General features: G+C 48.2%; 2 protein-coding genes across 2 annotated transcripts in view; both read left to right on the top strand.

The window, feature by feature from the left end:
- LOC101626790 (glutathione S-transferase theta-1-like) overlaps window positions 1-14,437 on the top strand; it is an 18,672-nt gene extending 4,235 nt beyond the window's left edge. The window contains exons 2-6 of the mRNA XM_004681098.2: window positions 9,303-9,408; window positions 10,466-10,553; window positions 12,274-12,424; window positions 13,776-13,952; window positions 14,184-14,437. Coding sequence (XP_004681155.1) covers window positions 9,303-9,408; window positions 10,466-10,553; window positions 12,274-12,424; window positions 13,776-13,952; window positions 14,184-14,378 — 717 coding nt within the window. The 3' untranslated portion in view covers window positions 14,379-14,437. The remainder of the gene's footprint in view (window positions 1-9,302; window positions 9,409-10,465; window positions 10,554-12,273; window positions 12,425-13,775; window positions 13,953-14,183) is intronic.
- A 1,650-nt stretch (window positions 14,438-16,087) lies between these two features.
- LOC101634918 (D-dopachrome decarboxylase-like) lies at window positions 16,088-21,123 on the top strand. The gene is made up of 3 exons (XM_004680924.2): window positions 16,088-16,295; window positions 16,618-16,793; window positions 19,410-21,123. The coding sequence occupies exons 1-3, from the start codon at window positions 16,188-16,190 to the stop codon at window positions 19,480-19,482; spliced, it is 357 nt and encodes a 118-aa protein (XP_004680981.1). The 5' UTR covers window positions 16,088-16,187; the 3' UTR covers window positions 19,483-21,123.
- The last annotated feature ends 4,173 nt before the right edge of the window (window positions 21,124-25,296 follow it).

Raw genomic sequence — 25,296 nt, 5'->3', positions numbered from 1 at the left:
CTATGAGCAAAACCATCTGGTATTTTTCTTTTTCTTTCTGGCTTATCTCACTAAGCATGATCTTTTCCAGCTCCACCCAAGTTGCTGCAAAAGACATGTGTTTCTTTCTTTTGGTTGCTGAGTACTATTCCATTGTATATATGTACCACATCTTTTTTATCTGGTCATCTACTTTTGGGCATTTGGGCTTCTTCCATGTTTGTCCAATTGTGAAAAAAAAAAAAAGCAGCAATAAACATGGGGGTGCGGGTATCTTTTTGAATCAGTGTTTTTGTGTCTTTTGGGTAGATACCTAGGAGTGGGATTGCTGGGTCATAGGGAAGCTCCATGTTAAGCAGGTTGAGGAACCTCCAAACAGTTTTCCGTAGTGGTTATACTAGTTTGCATTCCCACCAGTAGTGCAGGAGAGTTCTTTTTTCTGGATGCAGGACTTCTAATAGGAATACAGGCCAGTGGCAGGTACAGAGGGTTTTAGGCTTTTTGGCTGGTATGCCCAGACCTTGTGGTTCCCTCGGTTCCTGAAAGCCTTCTATATCCCTAAATTCATACATCCTCTGTGGCCTTCCAGATCTATTCCTGTCCCAACACCGTGCAGCCTTCATAACCCAGGAAGGAAAGCTACAGAGCTCTTGTCTGTTCTGCTGTTCATGATCCTACATCACCTCAGTGTTTCTTACAGGATGCTTTAGAGACCTGACAGGAAAACGTTTTGAGCAATCCAGTCACCTACAGTTGCTCTCAAAGCTAGATGATGCGGTGCATATGGACTGAAAAGAATTAAGCTTCTTATGGCACAGCTTTGATGCTGTCTCCTCCAGGAAGCTCTCTCTGATCCGAGGCAGCTCTTAGCAGGCAGGACACATTGCTACAGAATTTTGCCAGGTGATAGGATGAGCCTGGGTATTAGCGTCAGCAGCACTTTCACTTTCAGCTCGACCAACAAAGACTTTGTGCCTTGGCCAAGACCCTTCACTGTTCAAAGCTGTGCTTTCTTGTCTGGCAAAGGAAGCAAATACCATGGCACACTGTCAGGAAGATTAAAGGAGCTCTGTGAACCCTTGACACAGTGCTCTTCTACCGCCCATCACGTCCTCCCCTTCCCTGCAGTGTGGCTATCCTGCTCTACTTGACCCACAAGTATAAGGTTCCTGACCACTGGTATCCACCTGACCTGCAAACCCGTGCCCGTGTGGATGAATATCTGGCTTGGCAGCATCAAACCCTGCGAAGAAACTGCCTTCGGGCCCTGTGGCATAAGGTGAGGTCTCAAAGGACGGTCAGTGTGGACATCACCCCAAAGGGTCAAGGCGCCCCTGCTTTCTTCTTGTTGTTTGGATAGTTTCTATTGACCTGACTGGTTTCTTTTGTTATGCCCAGATTGCTATTAAGCCCATCTACTACAGTCTTTATTTGAGATTTCTATTTTGCAGTTTTAGAAACTTCGTTTGGTTCTTTATTCTAGAGTTTGTATTTCTCTACTGAAATTCAGCAACTGTTCACTCATTCAGTCCATCTTTTAAATTCTTTTACTTACTCATAATTAATTTTTAAAACTGTCAACTAATTTTAATATCTGACCTTCTGCAGGTCTGTTTCTATTGGTTATTTTTTAAATGATATATTTGTTTATGAATACAGAACTGGGGTACAGGCCAGAAGTGCAGGGGGTGGTGATAGGACCCACCAGAGACAGAGTGGGGAGCAGAACAGGCAGATTGACAAAGTACACTGTGGTTGAGACAGGAGAGATCTGCTGCACCATGTGGGTTACCTCCCTGGCCAGGTATTGAACTCATGCTGAAGTGCTAGCTTCACAGTGCTGTGCTTTAATCAGTTATGCCACCAGGAAGGGCCTCTATTGGTTATTTTTTACCCTCTTAATTCTGAGTCACATCTCCCTTTTTCTTTGCATGTGCTGTAATTTATTATTGTGTGCCAGACATTATGTATGAAAGAAGAGTAGAAATCCCTAATGAATACCCCATGAAGGGCTTGCATTAGAACTACCAAGACAGGTCATTTCACACCCATTGGGAGGACTGTTATATATTTTTTAAAAATAGAAAATGACAAGTACTGGTAGGGGTGTGAAAAAATTGGAACCCTTTGTGTACTGTTGATAGGAATTTAAACTGGTGTGGCTGCTATAGAAAATATGTGGTATTTCCTCAAGAAACTTAAAACTAGAATTACCAAATGACCCAGCAATTCCACTTCTGGGTATGTACTTCAAATGATTGAAACCAGGGTATCCAGGAAATATTTGTGTTCATAAGAGCATTATTCACAATAACCAAAAGGTGGAAGCAGCCCCAGTGTCCATCCACTGATAGGTGGATAAATAAATGGAAACTTATTCAGCCATAAAAAAGGAATAACATGTGGATGCACATGATAACATGTATGAATTTTAAAACACGATGTTGAATGAAACCAGCAAGTTGCAGAAGATAAATACTATATGGTTCTACTTGTATGAAGTCCCCAGAGTAGTCAAATTTATAAAGACAGAAGGTAGAATGGTGGTTGCCAGGAGCTGGGGAAAGGGGGCAATTTGAGTGTTAATATTTAGCAGGGACCTAGTTTCAGTTCTGCAAGGTGAAGAATTCTACAGATGGATGGTGGTGATGGCTGCACAACAGTGTGAATATACTTAATCCACTGAAGTGTATACTTAAAAATGGGTAAGATGATACATTTATGTTGTGTGCTTTTTTACCATAACAATTTTTATTATCATTTTATTATGTAATTAATAAAAAATTATTAATGGATACTTTGCATTGTTTTTGTAGTAAGTCTTCAGAATCCTAGGTATTTTACACTGCAGGTTATCTCAGCTAGGATCAGGCACATTTTAAAAAAAGATTTATTTATGCATACAAGAACTGGAGGATAGCCAGAGGTATGGGGGGGCGGTGGGAGGATTCACCAGAGACAGAGTGGAGAACAGAATAAGTAGATGGACTGAAATACACTGCTGAGGGGAGCAGCAGGCAGGTCAGGAGAGAACTGCTGCACCATATGGGTCACCTCCCTGGCTGGGGATTGAACTCATACTACAGTGGATTCGGGTAGCATCATAGTACTGCGCTTTAATCCATTGCATCACCAGGGAGGGCCCTGATCAGCTGAATTTTAAGAGTTGAGCAGCCATTTGTGGCTAGTGACTACCATGTCAGACAGTGCAGATTTAGGCTTTTCTGTATAGATAGATAGATAGATAGATATAGATATATAGATGTGTGTGTGTGTGTGTGTGTGTAATAAAACTAGAATAAAAAAATATATATATGTACTGTTTTTTTTAAAGTTCCAAAACTCTTTGATGAATATAAAGAAAATAGTTTTCTTTCCAGTGTTATAATGAGAACAATTTTTAAAATTTGAATTATATTGTTTATTCTTGGCCATCATTCTCACCTAGTGCAGACTATGTAGCTATAAATATATATGAATACCAACTTTCAAAGATGAGAATAATTTTTTAAAAAATGATTGTTGCTTTTAAAGTATATGACTGATTCTGGGCCATGGACTGTATTATCTCCTATCACATTTTTTTCCACGTGAAAAAAAAACATAACAAAAGTGGAAAGATTTCCTTGTCAACCTCACTATTTTCTGAGAAAGTACCTCCCTCTTTGACCCCAATCTGGTGCCAAGTCTTCCAGTTCAGTTTCACACATTGCTACTATACTTATGTGTAGCCAAAAGCAAATTAACTTTTGTTTTGAGTGTTTAAAATCTGATATAAAAACTCATACCATTCTGATCTTACATTTTTCCATAGTTTGACTTTGCATTCTTCAGAAATTGACTTCATTTATTTTTAATGATGTTATAGCATTTTATGATATGAATGAATCAGAATTTATTTATTTAAAGGGGAACAAAAACATTCCAAAACCCTAAGAATTCTGAAACCACCAAATTGAAACAGAAGAGAAAGTGAAACAGAATGTAGACTGTTTTTTTTTGCAGGGATCAGGCAAATAATAAATGAAGGACTGATTTTTTTTAATGCATACAAGAGCTGGGATGTAGGCTAGAGGTGTAGGGGATGAAAGGATTCACCAGAGATAGACTGGAGAAGAACAGGCAGATCTACTGAAATATACTACTGAGGGAAGCCCCGGACAAGACAGGAGGGGTCTACTGTGCCATGTGGGTCACCTCCCTGGCCAGGGGTCAAATCTGTGCTGCAGTGGCTGCTGATAGCTTCATAGTGTAGCCAAAAGACTGCACTATGGGGTTTAACTCCTTGTGCCACCAGGGAAGCCCAGGAAGGACTAAATGAAGGAGGTGTGCTGTGTGGTGTCCAGTAGAATAAGACACCATTGTGTCTCTCCTAAAGAAGCAGTTTCTCCTACCAGGAATGCCAAGTAGAAATACTGGCCTTCTGAGACTAGCACATTTTAAGTTAAAATGAAGCTGGAGGGCCCTCCCTGGTGGCGCAAGGGTTAAGGTGCAGTACTAGGAAGAGTACTAGCTGCAGCTCTTCCGCAAGAGTTCGATCCCTAGCCAGGGAGGTAACCCATATGGTACAGCAGACCTTTCCTGTCTCACCTGCTGCTCCCCTCGGCAGTGTACTTCGCCCATCTGCCTGTTCTGCTCCCTGCTCTGTCTCTAGTGAATCCTTGCACCTCCCTGCACCTCTGGCCTATACCCCAGTTCTGTATGCATAAATTAATAAATCTTTAAAAATAAAAAAAAATAAAATGAAGCTGGAACTTGGAACTCTTACATGAAATGCCTCTATTTTTAAATGTCAATGATTGACAGTTAAAGAAATGTTATTAACCCATCACTGGCTTCCTGGGATCAATTCATGCTGCAGTAGCTGGTGATAGCTTGATAGCACCAAGGCTTTAAGCCCTGCACCACCAAGGATGACCTCTTTCTGGTTTTTCTTAGTCCCACATAGCTTATTGGATTAGAAAACATCTATTCTATGCTTGGCTGAGTCGTTTTTTGGCTTTGCATTCTTCAGAAATTGACTGTAATCTCTGGTAATCTCTGGGCCTCACTTTCTTACTTACAAGCTGAATTATATACCATTATCCCTTTACTATGGATGAGGAAGTTGAGGCTTGGGAGGTTTGAGTATTGCTCTAAATGACACAGTTATAAATGACAGAGTGGGGACCTTAAAAACCCATCTTCCTAGTTATTTATACTATATGAGAATGGCGGTTATAAAGATTCCTGAGCCGCTCCCCACCCCCCAAAGTATGAAACCAATTGTTCATGTATCTTCGAATCATTCTGTCCGATGTCCCCAGGGCTCAGTCAGAGATCATGGGAGCAGGAATATTGTGGGAAAGGGGTCCTTTGGGCATTGCTCTGCAGATCTATGGGAGAAAAATACGAGTAACTGGGAGGAGCTCCCAGGAGGGGTTGGGTTGCCTCCAGGCTGTGCTGGTCCTAACATCCTTTGTACCTGCCTTCCCACCAGGTGATGTTCCCTGCTTTCCTGGGTGAGCAGGTAGCTCCTGAGGTGCTGGCAGCCACACTGGCAGAGTTGGATGTGTCCCTGCAGCTGCTTGAGGACAAATTCCTCCAGAACAAGCCCTTTCTTGCAGGGACCCACATTTCTCTGGCTGATCTGGTGGCCATCACAGAGCTGATGCATGTGAGTTCTGTGGACAGGTTGGACCTGCTAGGTGTGTGTGGGAGGGTGCGGCTGGGTGGTTGCTGAAGTCCTTCTCACGCCACCCTTAATCTGACCACGACAGTGCTTATGGATCTAAACCTCTTTCAGAGCTCCATAGCCCCTCAAACCAGATGTTGCCATCCTTAGCCTCACCCTTCCACTCCCTTTCTGTCTCCTTTCTCTCTGTAGCCCGTGGGTGCCGGCTGCCAAATCTTCGAAGAAAGACCCAAGCTGGCATCATGGCGCCAGCGTGTGGAGGCAGCAGTGGGGGAGGACCTCTTCAGGGAAGCCCACGAGGTCATCCTGAAGGCCAAGGACTCTCTACCAGCAGACCCCACGATAAGGCCGACACTGAAGTCTAGAGTGCTGGCCATGATCCAGTGAGCCATGAAGCCTCACCCAGCCACTGTTCTTAGCAGTTCACAAAGCACCCTTATTTCCAAAGTGCCATGCAAGGCAGGCTTGCAATCAGGAGTGGCTTGTTCACAGCCACTGCACCTCTGCTTCCCGGGCCAGATCCCTAACCCCAGCTCGCCGTCCGTAGCTGCCTGGAAGCCATGATCAGGATGGCATGCCCAGACCTTGTCTCCTTTAATCACTGCATTTTGTTTTCAGTTTGGGAAATAAACCTGAGCTCAGCCTGAACCCCTGCTTCTAACTCTGATGTGTGATTTATTTCACCTTCTGTCTCTACTGGTGCTGGTCTTTGTCTCTGTCTAAAAAACGATCCCCCTCCCTAGGCCCTGTGGGTTAGTTTTCCTGGATGGGTGAGAATGAATAAATGTCCTCTAGCTTTCAAGTTTGTAAAAGCTGACATAAGCAGCTTTTTGAAAATGTTGGTGCACCCATTCCGGAGAATCTACGGATAGCTTGAATCTATCCTTAGATTCAACCTGGGTAGACAGTTTGGACTGGGTCAAACTGCAGTTGCTCTGAGAAATTGTCAAGAAAACAACTATTTGGGGCCTTCCTCATGGCACAGGAGTTAAAATCTCAGCACTATCAAGCGATCACCAGCCACTGGCCTGAGTTCATAAGAATTTGATCCCCAGCCAGAGAGCTGACCCACATGGCACACCAGATCTCTCCTGTCTCTCCCACTGCTCCCCACAGTATATTTCAGTAGATCTGCCTATTCTGCTCTCCATTCCAGCTCTGGTGAATCCTCTTACCCCCTGTGCCTCTGGCCTACACCCCAGTTCTTGCACTCATAAATAAATGAAAATAAATCTCTAAAAAAAAAATACTGCTCAGACTTTTGACCTGAGGATAGAATCAATAACTAGTTATGTATAGCCAAGAGTACTTAAGCTTGTCATCATTATGTGCCCACTATGCACAGTTAGGAATCTGCATGTACATCTACTATTTGACCTATGACCTGTTTGCTTTGAGTTAACTTCCTAGTCCAGGAGGTGCCTGGAAGAGTGATGGATGCCATTTCTGTCAGAGACTGAGCCATCCCAGGAGTGACTGTGCTCTAAATCCAGATGTCAGCAGACGAGGAGCTGAAAAGAGACATAGGGCACCACAAAACTACCAGAAATTGCTAATTGCAAGGAGTGAAGGCTGTTCACTGATAATTAACTGTCTTTGTCTAACTCACTATAAAGTTGCTTGTTTGAGATAAGGTGTTAGAATGGTTTTCCTTGGAGCATGAGCATGATGTTCTACCATTCTTAGATTAGCTTGCTGATCTTATTGAAGTGCATATTAAAGATTCACTCCCTGGTCTTTATCTTTTGGTTTTCACAGCTGTGGCAGGCAGAAAGAATCTGGCATTTTCCTGGCAACAGCATGAGATGAACCCTTTTAAAAACTATTTACCGCATCTTCCTCTTTTCTTTCTACAAAACCCCCTAGCTTTTGTTCCTCTTAGGGACAATGTGTTCTCTTAATTGCAATTCTTTTATCCCAAGTACATCAATATATTTTAATTACCTCCTGTTTTTTAGGTTGAGTTCTTGGAGTGAGTAACTTGTCAGAGAGCACAGGGGCCCAAGCAGCCCACATAGTCTCAGCAATAGGAATGGTGACCCATCAGTTGGCTGGGCCAGCCTCCCAGGACATGACCCATTGGTACCAAGTTCTGTAGACCATGACTCCTGCATTTGTTCTGAGGAATTGGTCAGGAGGGAACAATGTAAATGGCAGCTCTCCTGATCAAGTCTCAGTGATGCAGGGCCTTAAAGGCTGTGCTTAGGCTCTATAAGACACAAACAGGAGGGCCTCTCTGGTGGTATAAGGGGTTAAGTTCCAGCACTAAAAAGCTGAGTTCAGTTCCATCCTTAGCCAGAGAACTGACCCATAGGGCATAGCAGACTTCTCCTGTCAAGCCTGCTGCTCCCCTCAGCAGTGTATTTCAGTCCATCTGACTGTTCTGCTCCCACTCTGTCACTTGTGAATCCTCTCATACTTCCCCCTTCCCTCCCCTACACACAGTTCTTGTATACATAAATAAATGAACGAAATCTTTAAAAACCCACACACAAGCAGGAATGGAGTGCTCAGATTATGTTTTAGAACATTCTGAGCTATTGTGGGGGGTTGGACTACACGGCAGCCAAGAAGAAAGCAGGGAAACTAGATATTGCAGTAATCGGGTCAAAGGTTATTTGTGAACAGGCCAGTAAGTTAAGTGGACCCTTCTGGTGACAGGGTTGTACCAGTAGGCCAGCAAGGCTTGTTCTGGGGGTTTGGGCAGGTAGTGGTCTTCTTAAAAGGGGAATGTGGGAAAGAAGTGGGGACATTGTAAGCTCCCCTGTAAACTGTAAAACCCACAGGGCTTCCACTTCCCAGAGTGTTGAGAATATGACGCCAGGATTAGGGTGAGGCGGCTTATTCCTTCCAGGGGGTGTGGGCCTGGCACCTGCAGGCATCAGCGTTCATACACCCTCTCCAGCCTCCTCCCAGGTCACTGGACCCAGGGGAGATGGGGCACTTACTTTCTCCTTCCTTTCAGTTCCCCGGGGCTCAGAAGCCCCACCTCCCACAAATCCTCTTGGAGGGCAGGAGGGGTGGCTTGGGCCGACTGTTCCAGATCGCTGTCCAGTCTTTACCGCCCTAAATTCACCGAGCTTCTTTACTGGAAGCTCCTCTAGGGTCCTATTTGCCATCACCACCCCCCGCACTTGAAGACGGGTCCTGTTTGCCATCACCACCCCCGCACTTGACGACGGGTCCTGTTTGCCATCACCACCCCCGCACTTGACGACGGTAGACCTCGCGGTCCAGGGAAGAGGTATGGCTGGGCTGCGAAACCCAGTTTCTCCAGAAACGACATCCATCTTTGCCAGGCCCTTTCCAGCCCCCTCCTTCCCTTCCCTTCCTCGCGCCCGCTGAGCCTAGCACTCCAGACTTCCGGAGAGGGAAGTAGGGAGAGCAGAGGCTTCGCTGATTGGCCCAAAGTTCTCCGGAGCCGTCCAACGGGAGCGGGCGGTGTGTGTGTGTTTGTGTGTGTGTGTGTGTGTGTGTGTGTGTGTGTGTGAGCGGGGCGGGGGGCGGGGGTGTCGGGTGGGGCCGCGGGAGCCAGGCGCGCTAGCTGGAGACGGCGCGAGACAGCGGGTTCGGTGGCCCGGCAGTTCCTTCCTGCGGGTACAGTACTCTATCCTGCTCCTCGGGCTTGCCTGCCGCCCCGGCCATGGGCCTGGAGCTCTACCTGGACCTGCTGTCCCAGCCCTGCCGCGCCGTCTACATCTTCGCCAAGAAGAACGGCATCCCCTTCGAGCTGCGCACCGTGGAGCTGCTTAAAGGTAGGCGCGGCCGGCGGCGGAGGGTCTGGGTGGCCTGCGTGCAGAGCGAGCCCCACTCCGCCGCGTCGCCTCAGCCAGCTAGCGTGTGCCGACAGACTGGGGGAAGAACAGACTCTCCAGAGAGCTGCCACCTTTGTCTAGAGAATAGAAACATTTTTCAAAATGCTGGTTAAGAGGCAGGTAGGCGTTGGGGAGGGTCGAGCGAGGGTGCTGTGCAAGGAAGTGGAGAGAAGACCTGGATACCTCAGCCGCAGGATTTGGAGAGAACAATGAAACTCTATTTCCTAGTAGGGGTATTTCCCATCTTCAGCATTTCTGCACCTGCCATCGGGGGAAGGTGTTTCACTTGCACCTGGGTGTCCGTCCTCTTTACTGCTCTCGACCCTGCCTAGATCTCCTGACGTTTTCAGAATCCAGTGGAGTGGGGGCAGGGCTGTAGCTGGACTGTAGGGGAAATTCTGGAGCCAGAACTCGGTCAAGCTAGGGGGCCACCCATTTTCTGTTCGTGGTGCACCCAGCCTGGCCATGAACTGTTGCTGTTCCACCTGGCTTGGTCATTCCAGCATTCCTTGGGACAGGGGCTGAGCAGTTTCTGTAGGGAGAGTAGGTAGGGGTGATTCTGTCCACTCAATAGAAGAGTAGAGAGGCCCACCGGTGTGTCCTTAACCAGACCAGAGCCTGGCTCCATTGCAGGCTTGGGCGCTGCACACACTGTGTGGTGTGTCCTCCAGCATTGGCCCTGCTTGGGGTATGCAGAAGTGAGTCATACTGGGAATCCCCTCTGGAAGAGAACTTTGACTCACAGCCTACTCCATGCCCAGGCCCATGATGACACTGCTTGACCCAGGATCCAAGGGGTCCTGGCATATGAGCAGGGAAGGTGGACTCTAGTGGAGGCAGGGTCTGTGATCCAATGACCAGAAGAGTGGCTTCCCTTTTCCTGTTGCCCCACCTGGGGCCTCAGAACATTGGTGCCTAGATGTTGAGGTGGGGGTATGGCAAAGACCTCAAAGGGCCCAGAGTCCCCCCCCCATCACCTCACTGATCTCTCCCACAGGCGAGCACCACACTGCTGCCTTTGCCCAGGTGAACCCTCTAAAAAAGGTACCAGCTTTAAAAGATGAGGACTTCACCTTGGCTGAGAGGTAACCTGGGCTTGTGGGGCCAGTCAGCAGCCATCTGTATGTTCACTGTTGACGGCTTGGGTTGTAGGTTATGTACCCCGAGCACTTTTGCCAGCCCCAGGGTAGAGAGTGGGCTGAAGCAGAAAGTGCACAGGGCTGGGAGGGGCTAGTGAAGTCCTACTTCCCCTGCATTGCAAAGATGAAGCCAGGAGAGGGAGGGACTTGTAGCAGGTCACAGGTCTCCATCTGCTTCTTCACCTTCTCACTGCCAACTCAGACCTCAGGCAGGAGAGATCTAACTATGGAGCAGCAGCCATACCAGGTACTATAGAGCCACCGTGTCTGCTGAAAATACGGTCAGGCAAGTGCATTTCCCTAAATTGAAGGAATATCCAGAGACCTTCAGTGGCTGATTGGCGAGCACTCATCTGGGCCAGGAACTGTCTAAGCCCTATGGTTAGATCAGTGCACACTTCTAAGCCTTTCTCTACATGAAACTCACATTCTAGAATGGGGTTCTGTCAATAATCTTTGTAAATGGGTAACATCAGGTAGTGATGATGTCATGGAGAAAACAAATAGGGTAAGATGGGGTTGGGTACAATTATCAGTAGGCTTTTGAGTTAAGGCTCCCTTGAGACAGGGACATGGCACATGAGCAGAGACCCGCAGGACCAGAGGGGCAAGGTATGAGAGTTCTGACTGGCAGGAACAGTGAGCTTAAGTGGGGTGATGCTTGGGTACAGGCAGAAGAGCAAGGGGTTAGCATGCTGGGTAAGTGAGGGGAAAGAGCAGGAGGTGAGGTCCAACTTTAAGTGGAGGAGAGCTGTGATCCAACATGAGTTTTAAAGGAATCATCCAGATGGGTGGGGAGGCTGCTGGGTGAGCGAGAGGTGCTGGGACCTCAGACCAGGCTGCTGGTGGTGATACAGGAGAGGTAGTGGTCTATTCTGGCTGCTCCTGAAGGTTGAGCTGAAGACGTTTCTGAAGGGCTGAAGGTAGACAGTAAGCGAGAGCCCAGGCCAGCTTCCAGGTTGGTGGCTGAATAGTGGCATTCTTTCCTGGAGCCCACATAGTACCTCCATAGTAAAGCCAGATTCATGCTTTACTTAAAACTACAGAGCCTGAGGTCGCTGGACAGGCCAATACCCATGGAGGCATGGTGTTCTGGGGGGTCAGTATGCTTCAGCCAGGCCTGATGTCGGTAGGGAGAGAGGTAAGGAAGATATGGGAGAGATTTCTGAGCGAGGGGCCTGGAGTCTTAGGGCAGGTGGAGAGGAGATGGCACAGGGCTGGGAACGGTGCCCCATGTCATCTGGGAGGCCTTGTTCCGGACCCAGGAGAACATGAGGGCCAGCTGACCTTGCTCCTGGCGTGTCCATGCCAGGAACAAGGATATATTGGGGAGTGATATCCAAGTTGCTCTTGTCCTTCAAGGCCTATGCAGGCTCCCCTTACATGTATAATTAATACACACACATACATATATGCATGCCCTTACTGTACATGGCAGAATAGGCCAAATAGAACTGTGTGACCCTGGGCAGACACCTAATTTCTCTGAGACTCACATTCCTGCTCTGCACCATGGAGATTGTGAAATCCTCTACTCACAGAGCTAAGAAAAGATGTGTGAGCGGGGGTGGTGGGGGGCGGGGACGCAGCTTTCCCTACTCGGGACCTGACTCTCTGGTGTGTCTGCAACATGACTGGGATGTCTTGCCCCTGCCGTGTCCCCCAGTGTGGCCATCCTGCTTTATCTGAGTCGAAAGTACAAGACTCCAGACCACTGGTACCCTGAGGACCTACAGGCCCGTGCCCGTGTGGATGAGTACCTGGCATGGCAGCACACAGGCCTTCGGAGCTGCTGTACCCGGGCCATGTGGCAGAAGGTAGGCTGAGCCTGGATCGTGTGGCACAGGGGATGGGGAGGGCCCAGGATGCTCAGAGGATGGATGATACTTTCTATTTTTAAACTTTCCTGCAGATTTGAGACCTTCAAACACCAAATTCTAGCATGCCGGAGACTCCCTAGTCTAATCAGCTAGTCCCAGAGGGATAGCCGAGGTGTACAGTTAGGAAGTGATTCCTCTGATATGCCTTGATTCCTGAGCTCTAGATACTGGTCCCATGCACTTTTGTACTCTTTGAGCTTCCTGGGAATATTGCTTTTTGGGGGAGAAAAAGCCAAAATGTTTGTTTTGCCTTATACATTCTTTTCACATGGTGTTAAGTGAAAAAACTCAAACTGGAAGAAAAGAGGAGGCATTTCATTAAATATTGATCTGATTTCTGAGTATACAAGGATTTCTAAGGCCAATAACAGTGGAAGAACTTTAGGAAAAACTTAGTAAAACTTGCATGTTTTGAATAAAGAAAAAGCATTAAAAAGAGCAAAAAATGTGGGAGGATTTTGGCAAAGATGTGAGAAAGAAGAAATGTTCTTAATATTTAAGATGCTCTTATAAACCTATCAGACAAAGGTAGACGAGAAAAACAAGCACAAGAAGCCAGGCCAGAGATTTAGTTGAAGAACAGAGAGAAATGGTCAATAAATGGCTGAAAACACATTTAACTTTGGTAAAAATCAAGTAAATGCATATGAAAACAGCACATGCTTACCATATTTGCTTATGAAACATGCAGAGGTTTTTGCAATGTCTGCTTTGAGTTACTATTTCTGTAACCTTGAAAGTATCTTCCTTGAGGTAGTGGGAGTTGGAGCCTGGTGCATTTAAGGACAGAATGGAGAGAAGTCAAGTAGAGCGAGTATATAGACCTTTGTTACTCCTAGTGTGGGCCACACGCCTGGGGGTTAGCATCACCTGGGAGCTTGTGGGAAATGCCACTTGAGTCAGATCCCAGAGGGACTGGCATGTACATTACCATTTGAGAAGCCTGGGTGGAGTAGGAGAGGATGACTGGGTGGAGAGTGAGGAGAGGATGACTGCTGGGGAGAGAATGGGCGTTGTGTTAAGACCTTTATGATGAGAGAAGTGAGGTGCCATGGAAGGCTTCATATGGGGAGAAAATATGGACAGACTGGAATTGTAGAAAGGTCTCCCTGGTTGTCCTGTGTAGGACCTAGGGAGGCTGAGTAGATGAGGTCTGAGCTAGTAGTCACCACTAGTGGGGAAGGGGTGGGTGGGCATGATGGGAAATCTGAGAACTGGTGATGGACTGAGGGGGAGCAGGAACCAAATCCTGAGCCCTGAGCCCTCTCTTCTGCTGCTCACCTACCAGATGTTGATCCCTGTGTTCTTGGGAGAAACAGTGCCCCCTGAGATGCTGGCATCCACGCTGGCTGAGCTGGATAGATGCCTGCAACTGCTTGAGGACAAGTTCCTGAAGGACCAAGCCTTCCTTACTGGGCCCCACATCACAGTGGCTGACTTGGTAGCCATTACAGAGATGATGCATGTAAGTGCTGTGCAAAGGGTGGCCCACAGGCAGTGAGGTGTCTTGGGAGGGAGCCAAAGTATCAGCTCATTGTGATCTTTCTACCTATGGGACCCTTGATGAGTCACTTCCCCTTGAGAGTCCTCGTTTATAAAATGGGACTTCAAAGGGGAAAATCCATCACTAAGCCAGGTCTTGATGCCTTGTGTTTGACCATGTCCAACCCTTCCACCTGCCTTCCTCTCCCCATAGCCTGTCAGCGCTGGCTGTCAAGTCTTCAAAAGCAGACCCAAGCTGGATGCTTGGCGCCAGCGTGTAGAGGCTGCGGTGGGGGAGGACCTCTTCCAGGAGGCCCACGAAGCCATCATGAAAGCCAAAGACCTGCCTCCAGCAGACACTGCCATGAAGGAGAAGCTGAAGCCTTTGGTGCAGGTTTTTTTGCATTGAGTGAGGGGCTGGGCCTGCAGAGCCACTGATGACAATAAAGACCGTTTTCAGAATAAAAAGCTGGGGTGTCCCCTAACTTGACTGTGAGCAAGAACCCCTGTGTGGTTTCTGGTTCATAGCTCCCTCCGTGTATCAGTTCTTTCACTTTTCTTCACACTCCTCGTTGTCCCTTTCGCTTCTACTTCCAGGTGACCTCTGGAAAGAGCTTTAGTAAACATATTTAACCCTGTCCCTCTGTTTGAAATTTTCCTTGGTTCCTCTCTGCCCTGGGGTGAAAGTACAAATCTTTGAGCTTTGCATTGGAGGCCTTGTTCCCACTGCTGCCCTCTTGTGGTCACACATATGTAGTCCATCGTGTTCCCCTCCCTCTCCCAGCTGTCACCTTGGCCTCCTTGCCTTGAGTCATTTCAGTTTCTGCTACCTCCAGAGCCTTTTTCTGGCATTTGCCACTGTGTTACTTTTCTAGGGAGATGGCCCCATATCCCCAACCTAGAACGAGTCAGGTGATCTCAGGATGAGAAACACTCATCCCAGTGTTTCTCTTTGTCCTGTCAGGGAGCTGGTTCCATATCCCCTGGGCTGAGCACAGGTTACTGATCTTATAAAGAGATGTTTGAATTAGTAATGACCTTGGCGTCCTAGTTTTCTCTCCTTCCACTGGGGTGTAATTCTACCCCCCAGGTGAATCCCCTTGCAGGAATGGAAGTCCCAGGCTATCTTCTAGCCCTCCAGGTGCTGCCAAGAGACGTCTTCACTTATGCCTGTTCTTAATGCCCACATTGTGTGCTCCATGCCCCACGCTGGGTCCCAGGCTTTCAGCCTGACCCTCCCCTTTCCCTTCAGGTGTATGACAACCTACCTCTGATAATATAGTCATGCAATAAAGAGCTAACGGGCAAAGCCACCAATAGAGCCTCTCAGTCCCCCATGGAGGCTCCATAAATATGTACACTCATAAAATTTTATAAGTGTAATTGAGATTGTTCATACGTACCTACACAACTTCAATTATATTTTCATGTACAACTCAAACAACCTCACAAGGCTAATGAGTGTATGTACCATGTTTAGCCACACCAACAGATTCCCACATTTTAAATAACACTTCTGTTTTGCCTATAAAAATACAGGGGTACCATAAATATTGCTGGGAATTCTGCTGAAACCTGACTCCTACCCCCTATTGTACAATTCTTCACTCTAAGGCAAAGTGTGCTATCAGCACGTGTGACAGAGGTCTGTCGGAGCCAGGCAGGGATGTAGTCAACCCAGTGTTCTCTGCACAACCCCACCAGCGCCCACTACCCCTCACCAGGTCTTCTGATGATGAGAGGCACGAGATTTCCGCAGTGAAGATGATTTGAAAGGATGGCCACTCCTTCAAGGAATATGTTAAGCCTCATGGGGATATAATAAGTGTCTCGCCTGGGGAAGTCCCCTATATGTGCATGCATTTTGAGAGTGTTTAGAACTCCCAAAGGAAAACAAATGATCTGAGCGCCACAAAGAAACGGAAGAAACCCGGGCCAGTTTGGAGCGGGGCGGGACTAGCGCGCGTCCAAAGTCTTGCTTGGGAAGGGTTCCCGGGAGCAGGAGGGCGATGGACTTCCGGAAATCTGGGCCGGCGAACTCGAGGGGGTGTAGCCTAGCCAGCCAATCGCGGGGCGCTGCGTGCTTGTCCAGCCAATGGGGAGCCCTGTGTCCAGGCCGCCCTGCCGCTGCTTCCTATTCCTCGGCACCAGGGGACACCTATCCCTCCTCCGAGCGTTCTTCCTCGCCGACGGCCGCAGGCTCCCTCTCCCACCCGACATGCCGTTTGTTGATCTGGAGACGAACTTGCCCGCCAGCCGCTTGCAGGCGGGGCTGGAGAAGCGGCTGTGCGGGGCCGCGGCTGCCATCCTGGGCAAACCCGAGGACGTGAGCCGGGGCCCGGGAGCAGTGGGATGGGGGAGGGCTTTGTCCACGCCGCTTGTCTTTCCCCACCGTGACCTGACTTTCTTCCCAGGGCCCCCCCCCCGCCCCCCCCCCCGCGCGCACACTCGCCCACCAAGCTCTGACAGGTCGCGGGGACCTCGCGGCCCCGTCCCCTTAGACCCAAGCCTGCTCCCTGTTAGCTTCGCAGCCACGACCCCGACGTGACCTGCGAGGACCGTGCTCGTGCCCGCGCTCGGACCCTGCGGAACCTCGGCGTGAGGACTGCCTGCTCCGATTTCAGGAGAAACTTTTGTGTCCCCCACAGCGTGTGAACGCCACGGTGCGGCCAGGCTTGATCATGTCCGTCAATGGCTCCTCCGAACCCTGCGCGCAGCTGCTTGTGTCCTCTATAGGTGTGGTGGGCACCGCAGAGGAGAACCGCAGCCACAGCGCCCGGTTCTTCGAGTTCCTCACCAAGGAGCTGAATCTGGGCCAGGACAGGTGTGTAGGGGCAGGGAGACCACCCGCTTGGGACGGCCACGCCACCTCGGACAGGCTTCCACCTCAGTCCCTTCTCAAGATGGGGGAGTCAATGCATTCCTCCTTCTGTCCAAGAAAGGCCCCATTACCCCTCCACCCTGCTGGTGAGTCTGACCTTCAGAGTGGTAACTGAATGGACTGACTTCCCCCCTCTGCAGTGGTCCCTGTCACTTTTGGGGAGGCATGTCTCACTACTTCAGTGTTTCTGTGAATCTGTTCCCTGGGGGGCCTGCAGAGGTCATGTGAGTTGGTGTGCTTTGTATCTTGGCAACTGGCAGTCTAGCATGTTGTTACTTAGCACAGTCATGGTCGTTTCACCTTCCTTCAGGCTTCTCCACATCGAGAGTAAGAACAAATATCAAAATGAGATAAATAAATATGATATAAAACCAAAACAAATGTAAAATAATATAAAGAATAATTTCCTAGAACTTTTCAGGATTGGTTAAGAGGAATTTTGAGTTAAGTCCTGAAGCTGTGTGACCTTTGGGCCTGTGACCCAACCCTGGGCCCCTGATGAGATGAGGCTCCTGGGAGGGTCATAGAGTAGTGGAAAGAACATTGACCTGGCTCTGGAGACCTGGGTTCTGGGTACAGCACACTGGGTGGACTCCAGACAAACTTAGAACTGCACATCAATGATTTGTGGTCTTCTTTTTATGGCTAGGGGGTCATGAATACAGTGATCCCCTAAGAAGTCTCTATAGGTCCCAGACCTGGGATTCTGTGGCAGGGTTAATTTTCTTTTTGTGTGAAAAATATCCCTGATCCGATTCCCAGCCTATGAGAAATTAAGGGCATCCAAAGCTTGAAAGAACCTTCTAGAACAGAACCTTTAGTGGCCCAGGAAGTCTGGTGAGGAATGGACATGCTTCTTGGTTGCTTCAGACTTGTCACTGGGGAGACATAATAATTCTTTTTTTTTTTTTTTTGAAAGATTTATTTTGTTTATGAATACAAGACCTGGGAAGTAGGTCAGATGTACAGAGAGGGTGTATATGTGATAGGATTCACCAGAGAAAGAGTGGGGAGCAGAACAGGCAGATCTACTGAAATAAACTGCTGAGGGGAGCAGCGGGAGAGACAGCAGAGGTTTGCTGGGCCATGTGGGTCAACTTCCTGGCCAGGAATAGAACTCATGCTGTAATGGCTGCCCATAGCTTGATAGTGCTGAGACTTAACCACCGGGAGGCCTGAGACATAATTATACTAACAGTAAGTAACTTGTGAATCTTACTATAAGCCAAGTTACACCATAGGTACCTTATACGCATAATCCCATTTGATCCTTGCATGTTCTTTCCCCTTGTCTGTGTACACTCATGCAGGCATTCCATTCCCATGAGATAGATACCTCTTTTGGCCTATTTAGAGAAGGTACAGAGCCTCTCTCTCACCCCACAGGTTATCCCCAGTATGTTGGTCCTCTTCACCATGAACTTCTTTTCACTTCTGTGAGAGGGGACAGTCATTCATTCTAGAACATTATTTGGGGTCACCCTATGACTGGTTTGAGCCAGGCTTTGAGAAAACAAAGATGCCTGGGGCACTTTGCATGCCCTCAGGGAGCTGGTAGTTTGGAAGAGGGAGGGTTACCCTTCTGAGTTCATAGACAAAATAAACAATGACCAGAGACTGGTGTGTTGAATGTCCAGGTCCAGCAGCATCCTGTCCCCTGACATGCCCATTATCCTGCCTGAAGTTAGGGGAAAATTTCAGTGGGATAACTCAGCTTGAACAATGCCTATTGGCTAAGGCAGTTTGTCCTTGGGATCCCATGATGGGAGAGCCTGGTTAGGGGTCTTGGAACTGAGTTGTTAATTAGGAACTAATGTCATTAGTTAGGAACTGATGTCTTTTTTGGAGTTTGGGGTTCTTGGGTTCACTCTGGGAAAGGTTTCACCAGAGCTCCCATTTCAGCAACATGCAGCAAGTTCCCCAGGGGAATTTCTCTGCAAGGGAAATATAACAGAGAATCAGTTACAGTTAAGGAGTAGGTTTAATAGGAGCAGGGACAGAGAAAAACACTTGCATAGATGCAAGTGGACAGGAGGAGCTGCCCCAAAGGGACAGTTTTGCTGAGAGAAGCCAGCATGGTTGCAGGTAGGTGACCTTAGGAGAGCAGCCTCCTTTGAGGGAGGTCAGTGCAGAGAAGTCCCAGAATGGTTCAGGTCATGGGCAGGCAGGAGGCAGCTGCCCTGCTGAGGGAGAGAGCGGGTAGAAAAAAGCGCCTGCATAGTCACAGGTGCTGCCCTGAGCCAGTGCTCATATAGTTCTTTTCTCTTTGGGAGGGGTTCACTCCTTTGTGGAGTGGCCTCCTTGCTGCTGATTTTGGGTAACTATGTGGAATCTCACAATGGGCCCAATTTCTGTATCTTCACCTCAGGTCTGTGCTTCCGATATGCACCACAGCAGTCTGATCTAGGAGTCTCTAGGGCTGGGTTAATGGTCATGTTATTTCCTTCTGCTCCCTCCCCCTTGCATTAGTCAGGTTCCAACTTTGTGATGGGCCCTCAGGTTTTCTACTGCTTTCCTCCATCAGGAACTAATGATATTTTTTTTCTCTATCTCCTGAAGGATAATTGTCCGCTTTTACCCTGTGGAGCCCTGGCAGATTGGCAAGAAGGGGACAGTCATGACATTTTTATGATGGGCAAAGAGGCCATCCAGAGTGTTTGTGAACTGGCCATCCCTTCCAGAGAGACCTGCTGGCAGAGTAAGGGCCTGGTGAATACCAGTTTCTGGCACTGCCTCATGCAGTCATGCTGTGACCTCACATTCCTCTCCTTCTCTTCCTTATAACAAATAAATGAAGAGAGCTTTGTCTTTCAAACATGACTGCTTCACCTCTCTTTATCCCTCCCTGGTTTATGAGGTAGGGATTTAGAGGAGTGGATGGTGTCCAGCTGCTGTTTCATGCACTTAGTCTGCTTAAATCTGAATTGGAAGTTTTAGCTTGGAGGCCTTGCTCTCTATACCTTTGTAGGATTCTTGGACCCAATTTCCGAAATGTGAGTGTGTAGAGATTTGCCCACACCAACTGACAATTTTCAGAACCAGCTCAGATGAGAATCCAAAAAATATTTGATTCAATTTTGACACTAACAGATAGCATCAGATTCCACAAGTTAAGGGCTTAGTCTCCCAAGACTACTCGTGGCTACTGGTTTCCATGATCCACTGTTCAGGTTTGATTATGGATCATTTGTTTGACTGTCATATAACACAGAAAACCCATTTCTTACTAGGTCATCGGTTACAAAAGGCTCTGCCTCAGAGAAATCAGTTGGAAGAGACATGTGTGGGGTAAGGGAAGGGGAAAGGTGTGAGCTTCCATACTCTCCACGTGTGCCACTGTCCCCAGATCTCCCCATGTTCACCAATCCAAAAGCTCTCTGAGTCCCTCCTTTGGGTTTTTATGAAGGTTTCATTACATACGAACGATAGATTAAATTAATTGCCACTGGCAATTGAACTCAGCCTTCTGCCCTCCTAGGAAATCTATTCATGCTGGGTTTCCCTGACAACCAGTCCCCACCAGCCTTGTTGGGTGGGTAGTTGGGGGGGGGGGTGTTCCAAGTTACCTCATTAACATAACAAGAGACGCTTTCCTCTTTTGATACTTAAAAATTTTTTAAAGATTTTTATTGGGAGCCTGAAACTGGGGGTGAAGACAAAATATGTATGAGAAATATGTTCTGGTTTTTTGAGTGACAAATATATATTTCTTATAAATTACAATATCAAAATGTGCATGTTCAGGAGCTGGCATCTTACAATGTGAGACCTTCCTGCAGATTTTAACTTAGGGTGGCCAGAGTAGTTAGGGATCCCAAAGACTGCTGTGGCTGTCCGGGAAGCTGGGCTGACTATGCTCCTCTCTACAGTATTGCATTCCCAAATTTTGTCTTCTCCTCAGTCTTGCTGAGAATTCTCTGTAGCTGTGCACTTTGTAACACCCATTCCCAGAATGGCAAACCTGGAATTGCAGTGTCTGCTACCAGAAACTGGATCCCCCACCCCCATCTAAATACAATATCATGCATTCAGAGGATAAATGGACAGGCTGGGAGTGGGGTGTATGTGGGGAGAAAGCCTAAAAAGGTAGTTTCCTTGTCCAGTTATCTTCCAGATATATCTTCCAGTTTATATCTTGTGACCTTTACACACTATAGTGGGCAATGTGTTTCCCTGCATAGTTGAGTGATTGGCTATTGTTGTCTTCAGTGTGCCTGTGAAATGCCAAATTGAAATTTTCAATGTGTGTGATCCACATAGTTAATAAAATCAATTTCCTTGGAAAGTGCTTGTGCCTGCTGTGTTACCACTTTCCCAGCACTGAGGACTCTCACATAAAGCTAAGAGTTTTGAATTCATTTCCTTGCTATCTGTACCAACTAGGGAAACTCAGGGAAGGTTTGTGGGTTGAAAGTGAATGAATGGCTTAAGTGCTCAATCCCTAGTCAGGCTTAATCCCTAGTCAGGACAGATGGAAGCTTAGAGTAGAAAATGTAGGATGAGTTTAAGATTTAGTTTTCACAAGCTCAAAAACCAGAGATGGGGGTAGGGGTGATTCAAGAGTTCTTCAACCAGCTCTGAAAGTTTTCAGGAATCTGAGGTGGTGGCCGAGAGAAAACCAACCCAACCCAACTTCAAAGCAATAAAATTCCACAAAGAAATGAATCCTCCCAAAGAACACTATATATAAGACTATCACTTGCTCCGATGAAATATAGATTGTTTTATCCTTTTAAAACTGTCTGATTGTGTCTATGCACCTCTTTCTTATTAAACCTGTGTTAGAGTTCAAGATATGCTGAGACACAGAACCGATGCAAAAGACAAGTACAGGCCTTTATTGTTAGCCTGGTCTAGGGTCTGATCCCTGGAGTGTACCGGCAAGGGGGCTCGCCCAGACGGGATGGACCCCGAGCCTCTGAACAGAGGGTCTAATATAGTGAAATTCGCGGCTGGGAAATTTCCAAAGTATGCAGTGCATTAGGATGAGTCACTCTCGGATCCTCCTTCATGCAGGTGGTAATTGCAACTGATGTCCTGCTGGTGCCTGGGCTTCTGATGACATCCAGGGCCTTCCATAATATCTCGTTAGTTTTTAACCACAAGTTTTTATTCCAATACTTTTACACCTGCCCCTTTCAATATGCAGCCTTCCTGCCCTTAATTAAAACTGCCCTACTGCCTCTATGCAGGTCTCTGTCCTAAAAACTGTAGTTTTGAAGTTGGTGTGTTAAGAGAGAAGGGCCTTTGGGTTTATTCGGGGAAAGGTTTCGCCAGAGCTCCCCTTTCATAGGCTTGCGGTGAGTTTCCCAGCCTACTTTCTCCGTGAGACAGAGATGTTATTTATATTTATAGAACAGGTTTATAGGGAAAGGGACAGAAGAATAATGGGCACTGGCATAGACACAAGCAGGTAGAAAGAGCTGCTCCAAATGGGACAGGTTTGCTAAGACAAAGGCTGCATGATCACAGCCAGCAGCCTTGAGGAATGCTGCCTCTGCTGAGGGAGGTCAGTGAAGAGAAGCCCCCCGCTCAGGTCTGTGCTCCAGACACTCCCTACCGCAGTGGGTCTGATACCTGCTTGGGTCTGATGCCTTGTGATAAGATACTGGCATCTAAGGATCTTGATTTCTGTTGCTGGGTTAATGGGCATATTAATCCCCTCATCCAACCTCCCACCTCTTTGTGTGAGTCAGGCTTTAGTGTCGTGATGCCTCCTTTAGGTTTTCTAGTCTCCACCATCAAAACCTCTAAAAATTAGCCTTTGCCTTACTTGAGGCTATGTAAATGTCTAAACTTGCCTTATGCCATTGAGGGGAAACAGCTGAACTCTTGGTCAAAGGGACCCAAGAGCCCCACTCAGTGAAGGCCAAAAAGAATCATAGAGCAAGAGTTTCCTTTCAGGTCTCCCCACCTTTGGGGGGACAGCATTATCTTTCCCCCCTGTGGCCCTAAGTCACCTCACCCCCCCCCCCCCAAAGTGCTGCTGGAGATTTGGGCATGGCTTGTATTGTTGTTCATTAACAAACTCTCCTCTTTCAGCTCCTGCTTCTTGGGCTTCTCTTCCTGTCTTTTCCCAATAGTTCCACTGCAGAGCATCTTTCAAAGAAACAAGTCATCACCCCTTCTCCTAAGGTTGTGCTCCTCTTAATAAGATCAAGCTTAGTGGGATGCCCTGGTGGCACAGGGCTTAAAATTTCAAAGCTATCAAGTTATCTCCAGCCACTGCAGCTCAAGTTCTGTCCCAGACCAGGGAGCTACCCACATGACACAGCAGACCTCTCCCGGTTCCCCTCAGCTGTATATTTCAGTAGCCCCGCCTGCCTGTTCTTTCTGCTCCCCACTGTCTCTGGTGAATTCTCTCAGCTCCCCGCACACCCCTTTGCTTCTGCCCCAGTTCTTGTATGCATTAAACAAAAAACCTTGGTCACCCCTCCCTGGTGGCTCAGTGGGTTAAAGCACTGCACTAAGAAGCCTAAGCCACTTCTGCATGAGTTCGATCCCTGCCTGCCCGGGAGGAGATCCACATGGCGCCACAGACCTCTCCTGACCCACCCGCTGCTCCCCTCAGCATCTGTTCTGCTCCCCACTCTGTCTCTGGTGGCTCCTCCCACCCTTCGCAACTCTGGCCTGTACCCCAGTTCTGTATGCATAAATAAATAAATCTTTTTTTTTTAAAGATTTATTTATTTGTGCATACAGAACTGGGGTACAGGCCAGAGACTCAAGGGCGGTGAGAGGCTTCACTAGAGACAGAGCGGGGAGCAGAACAGGCAGATCGACGAAGCACACTGCTGAGGGGAGCAGCGGGCGTGTCTGCCACGCCATGTGGTCACCTCCGGGGCAGGTGGGAATCAAACTCATGTGAAGTGGCTTTAGCTTCTCAGTGCTGTGCTTTAACCCGCTGCGCCATCAGGGAGGGCCAATAATTAAATCTTAAAAAAAAAAAAAAAGCCAAAACACCTTGGTCTTTGGCGCTGTGGACGGTGAAGGAGAGGGGCGAATTGTGGGAGGTGGGCGTTTGGGAGTTTGAACCATGGGGTGAGGGGTGTGTGTGGGCCCCAGGCTCCGGTGGATCTGAGGAGCTGGGGACCTGGGGTGGCGCCTCGCTTGGCGCAGCTGACTTGGGGGTGTCACCGCTAAGGGGGGGCCGAGGCACTCCTTGCCTAACAGGCTTGAATCTTGTGCAGACCAAGAAAAGACGGAATAATGGTCGGCCAAGAAGGGCCGCAGCCACGTGCAGCCTGCTATTCACTACACCAACTGCCCGGGGTGCATGCCCAGGAGGGACAAGGCCATTGAGAAGTTCGTCATTCGTAACATAGTGGAGGCCGCAGCCATCAGGGACATATCAGAAGCAAGCGTGTTTGACGCCTATGTGCTTCCCAAGCTGTATGTGAAACTACATCATTGCGTGAGCAGTGCCATTCACAGCAAAGTGGTCAGGAATCATTCTTGTGAGGCACGATAGAACACCCCCCACCCCGATTTACACCTGCGGGTGCTGCCTCACGACCACCTCCAAAGCCCATGTAAAGAAGTGACATAAAAGCCCATGTAATGACTGAAGAACAAGACAGAGAATAAAATGAAATTTATACATAAAAAAAATCTTAAAAAAAAAAAGGATCAAGCTAGTGGCTCAATTATTGTATTTTTCTGGTACACTAGTAAAGCTCAACGGTGTTTAACAGACTGCTTGAGTTCTTTACCATGATTTTACTGTCAAGAGAGAGCATTAACATTCATTCCTATGTAAACCATCCTTCTGGAATCAAGCTGCCCTTAATGTCACCCATTGTGAAGCCCTTCCTTCCCTATGGGCTTTTGGCGCATAACCTAACATGGAGCATAACCCAAAACCTTCGTCGTTGGAAACGCTTCGATGCTGGAAGCTCTTTTCAGCTCTGGAATTGTGTCACCCTTCCTGGGTCTGGTTCTTTCCCCCTTTGTTCCCAGAGTTTGATTTTATCTGTGACTTTGGGCTTCAATCCTTTCCAGAAAGAGGTAAGGCACGTAGTATATGATGAGAATGATTTCCTCTAAGTGTTCCCCGACTTTCTATTGTCCTCTAAGCTTCTGTCCCAGGCTGTAACACAAAGGACACGGCCATCATTCAGCGACCGTTGGGCTGCCAGGCACCCCATTCTGCGCTTCCTAATTACTAGAAGTGGTGGCGTCGAGACCCGGGCGCGGAAGACGACCGCGAGCTGACGCTCCAAGCCCACCGCTGCACTGAAAGTGGAGAGCCTGGCTCCGGATGGGGCCAGAGGCACAGCCCACAGCTCCCAATTCCGCGCGCCGGGGTTCCCGAAGACCCAGCCGGCGCGTCGAGCTGGAGGGCGGCGCGTGCGGCCTCGCTGATTGGCTAGTGAAGCCGGCACTGAAGCCAATGGGAGCGCTTCTTGTTGTCAGGCGCGCCGCCGGCCGGCTTGGGGGGTCTGGG

The sequence above is a fragment of the Condylura cristata genome, unplaced genomic scaffold (assembly GCF_000260355.1).
Source record: "Condylura cristata isolate star-nosed mole 26May11 unplaced genomic scaffold, ConCri1.0 scaffold00011, whole genome shotgun sequence".
Classification (NCBI taxonomy): domain Eukaryota; kingdom Metazoa; phylum Chordata; class Mammalia; order Eulipotyphla; family Talpidae; genus Condylura; species Condylura cristata.
The sequence above is the reverse complement of the archived record's forward strand: the minus strand, read 5'-3'. Positions and strand labels throughout refer to the sequence as shown.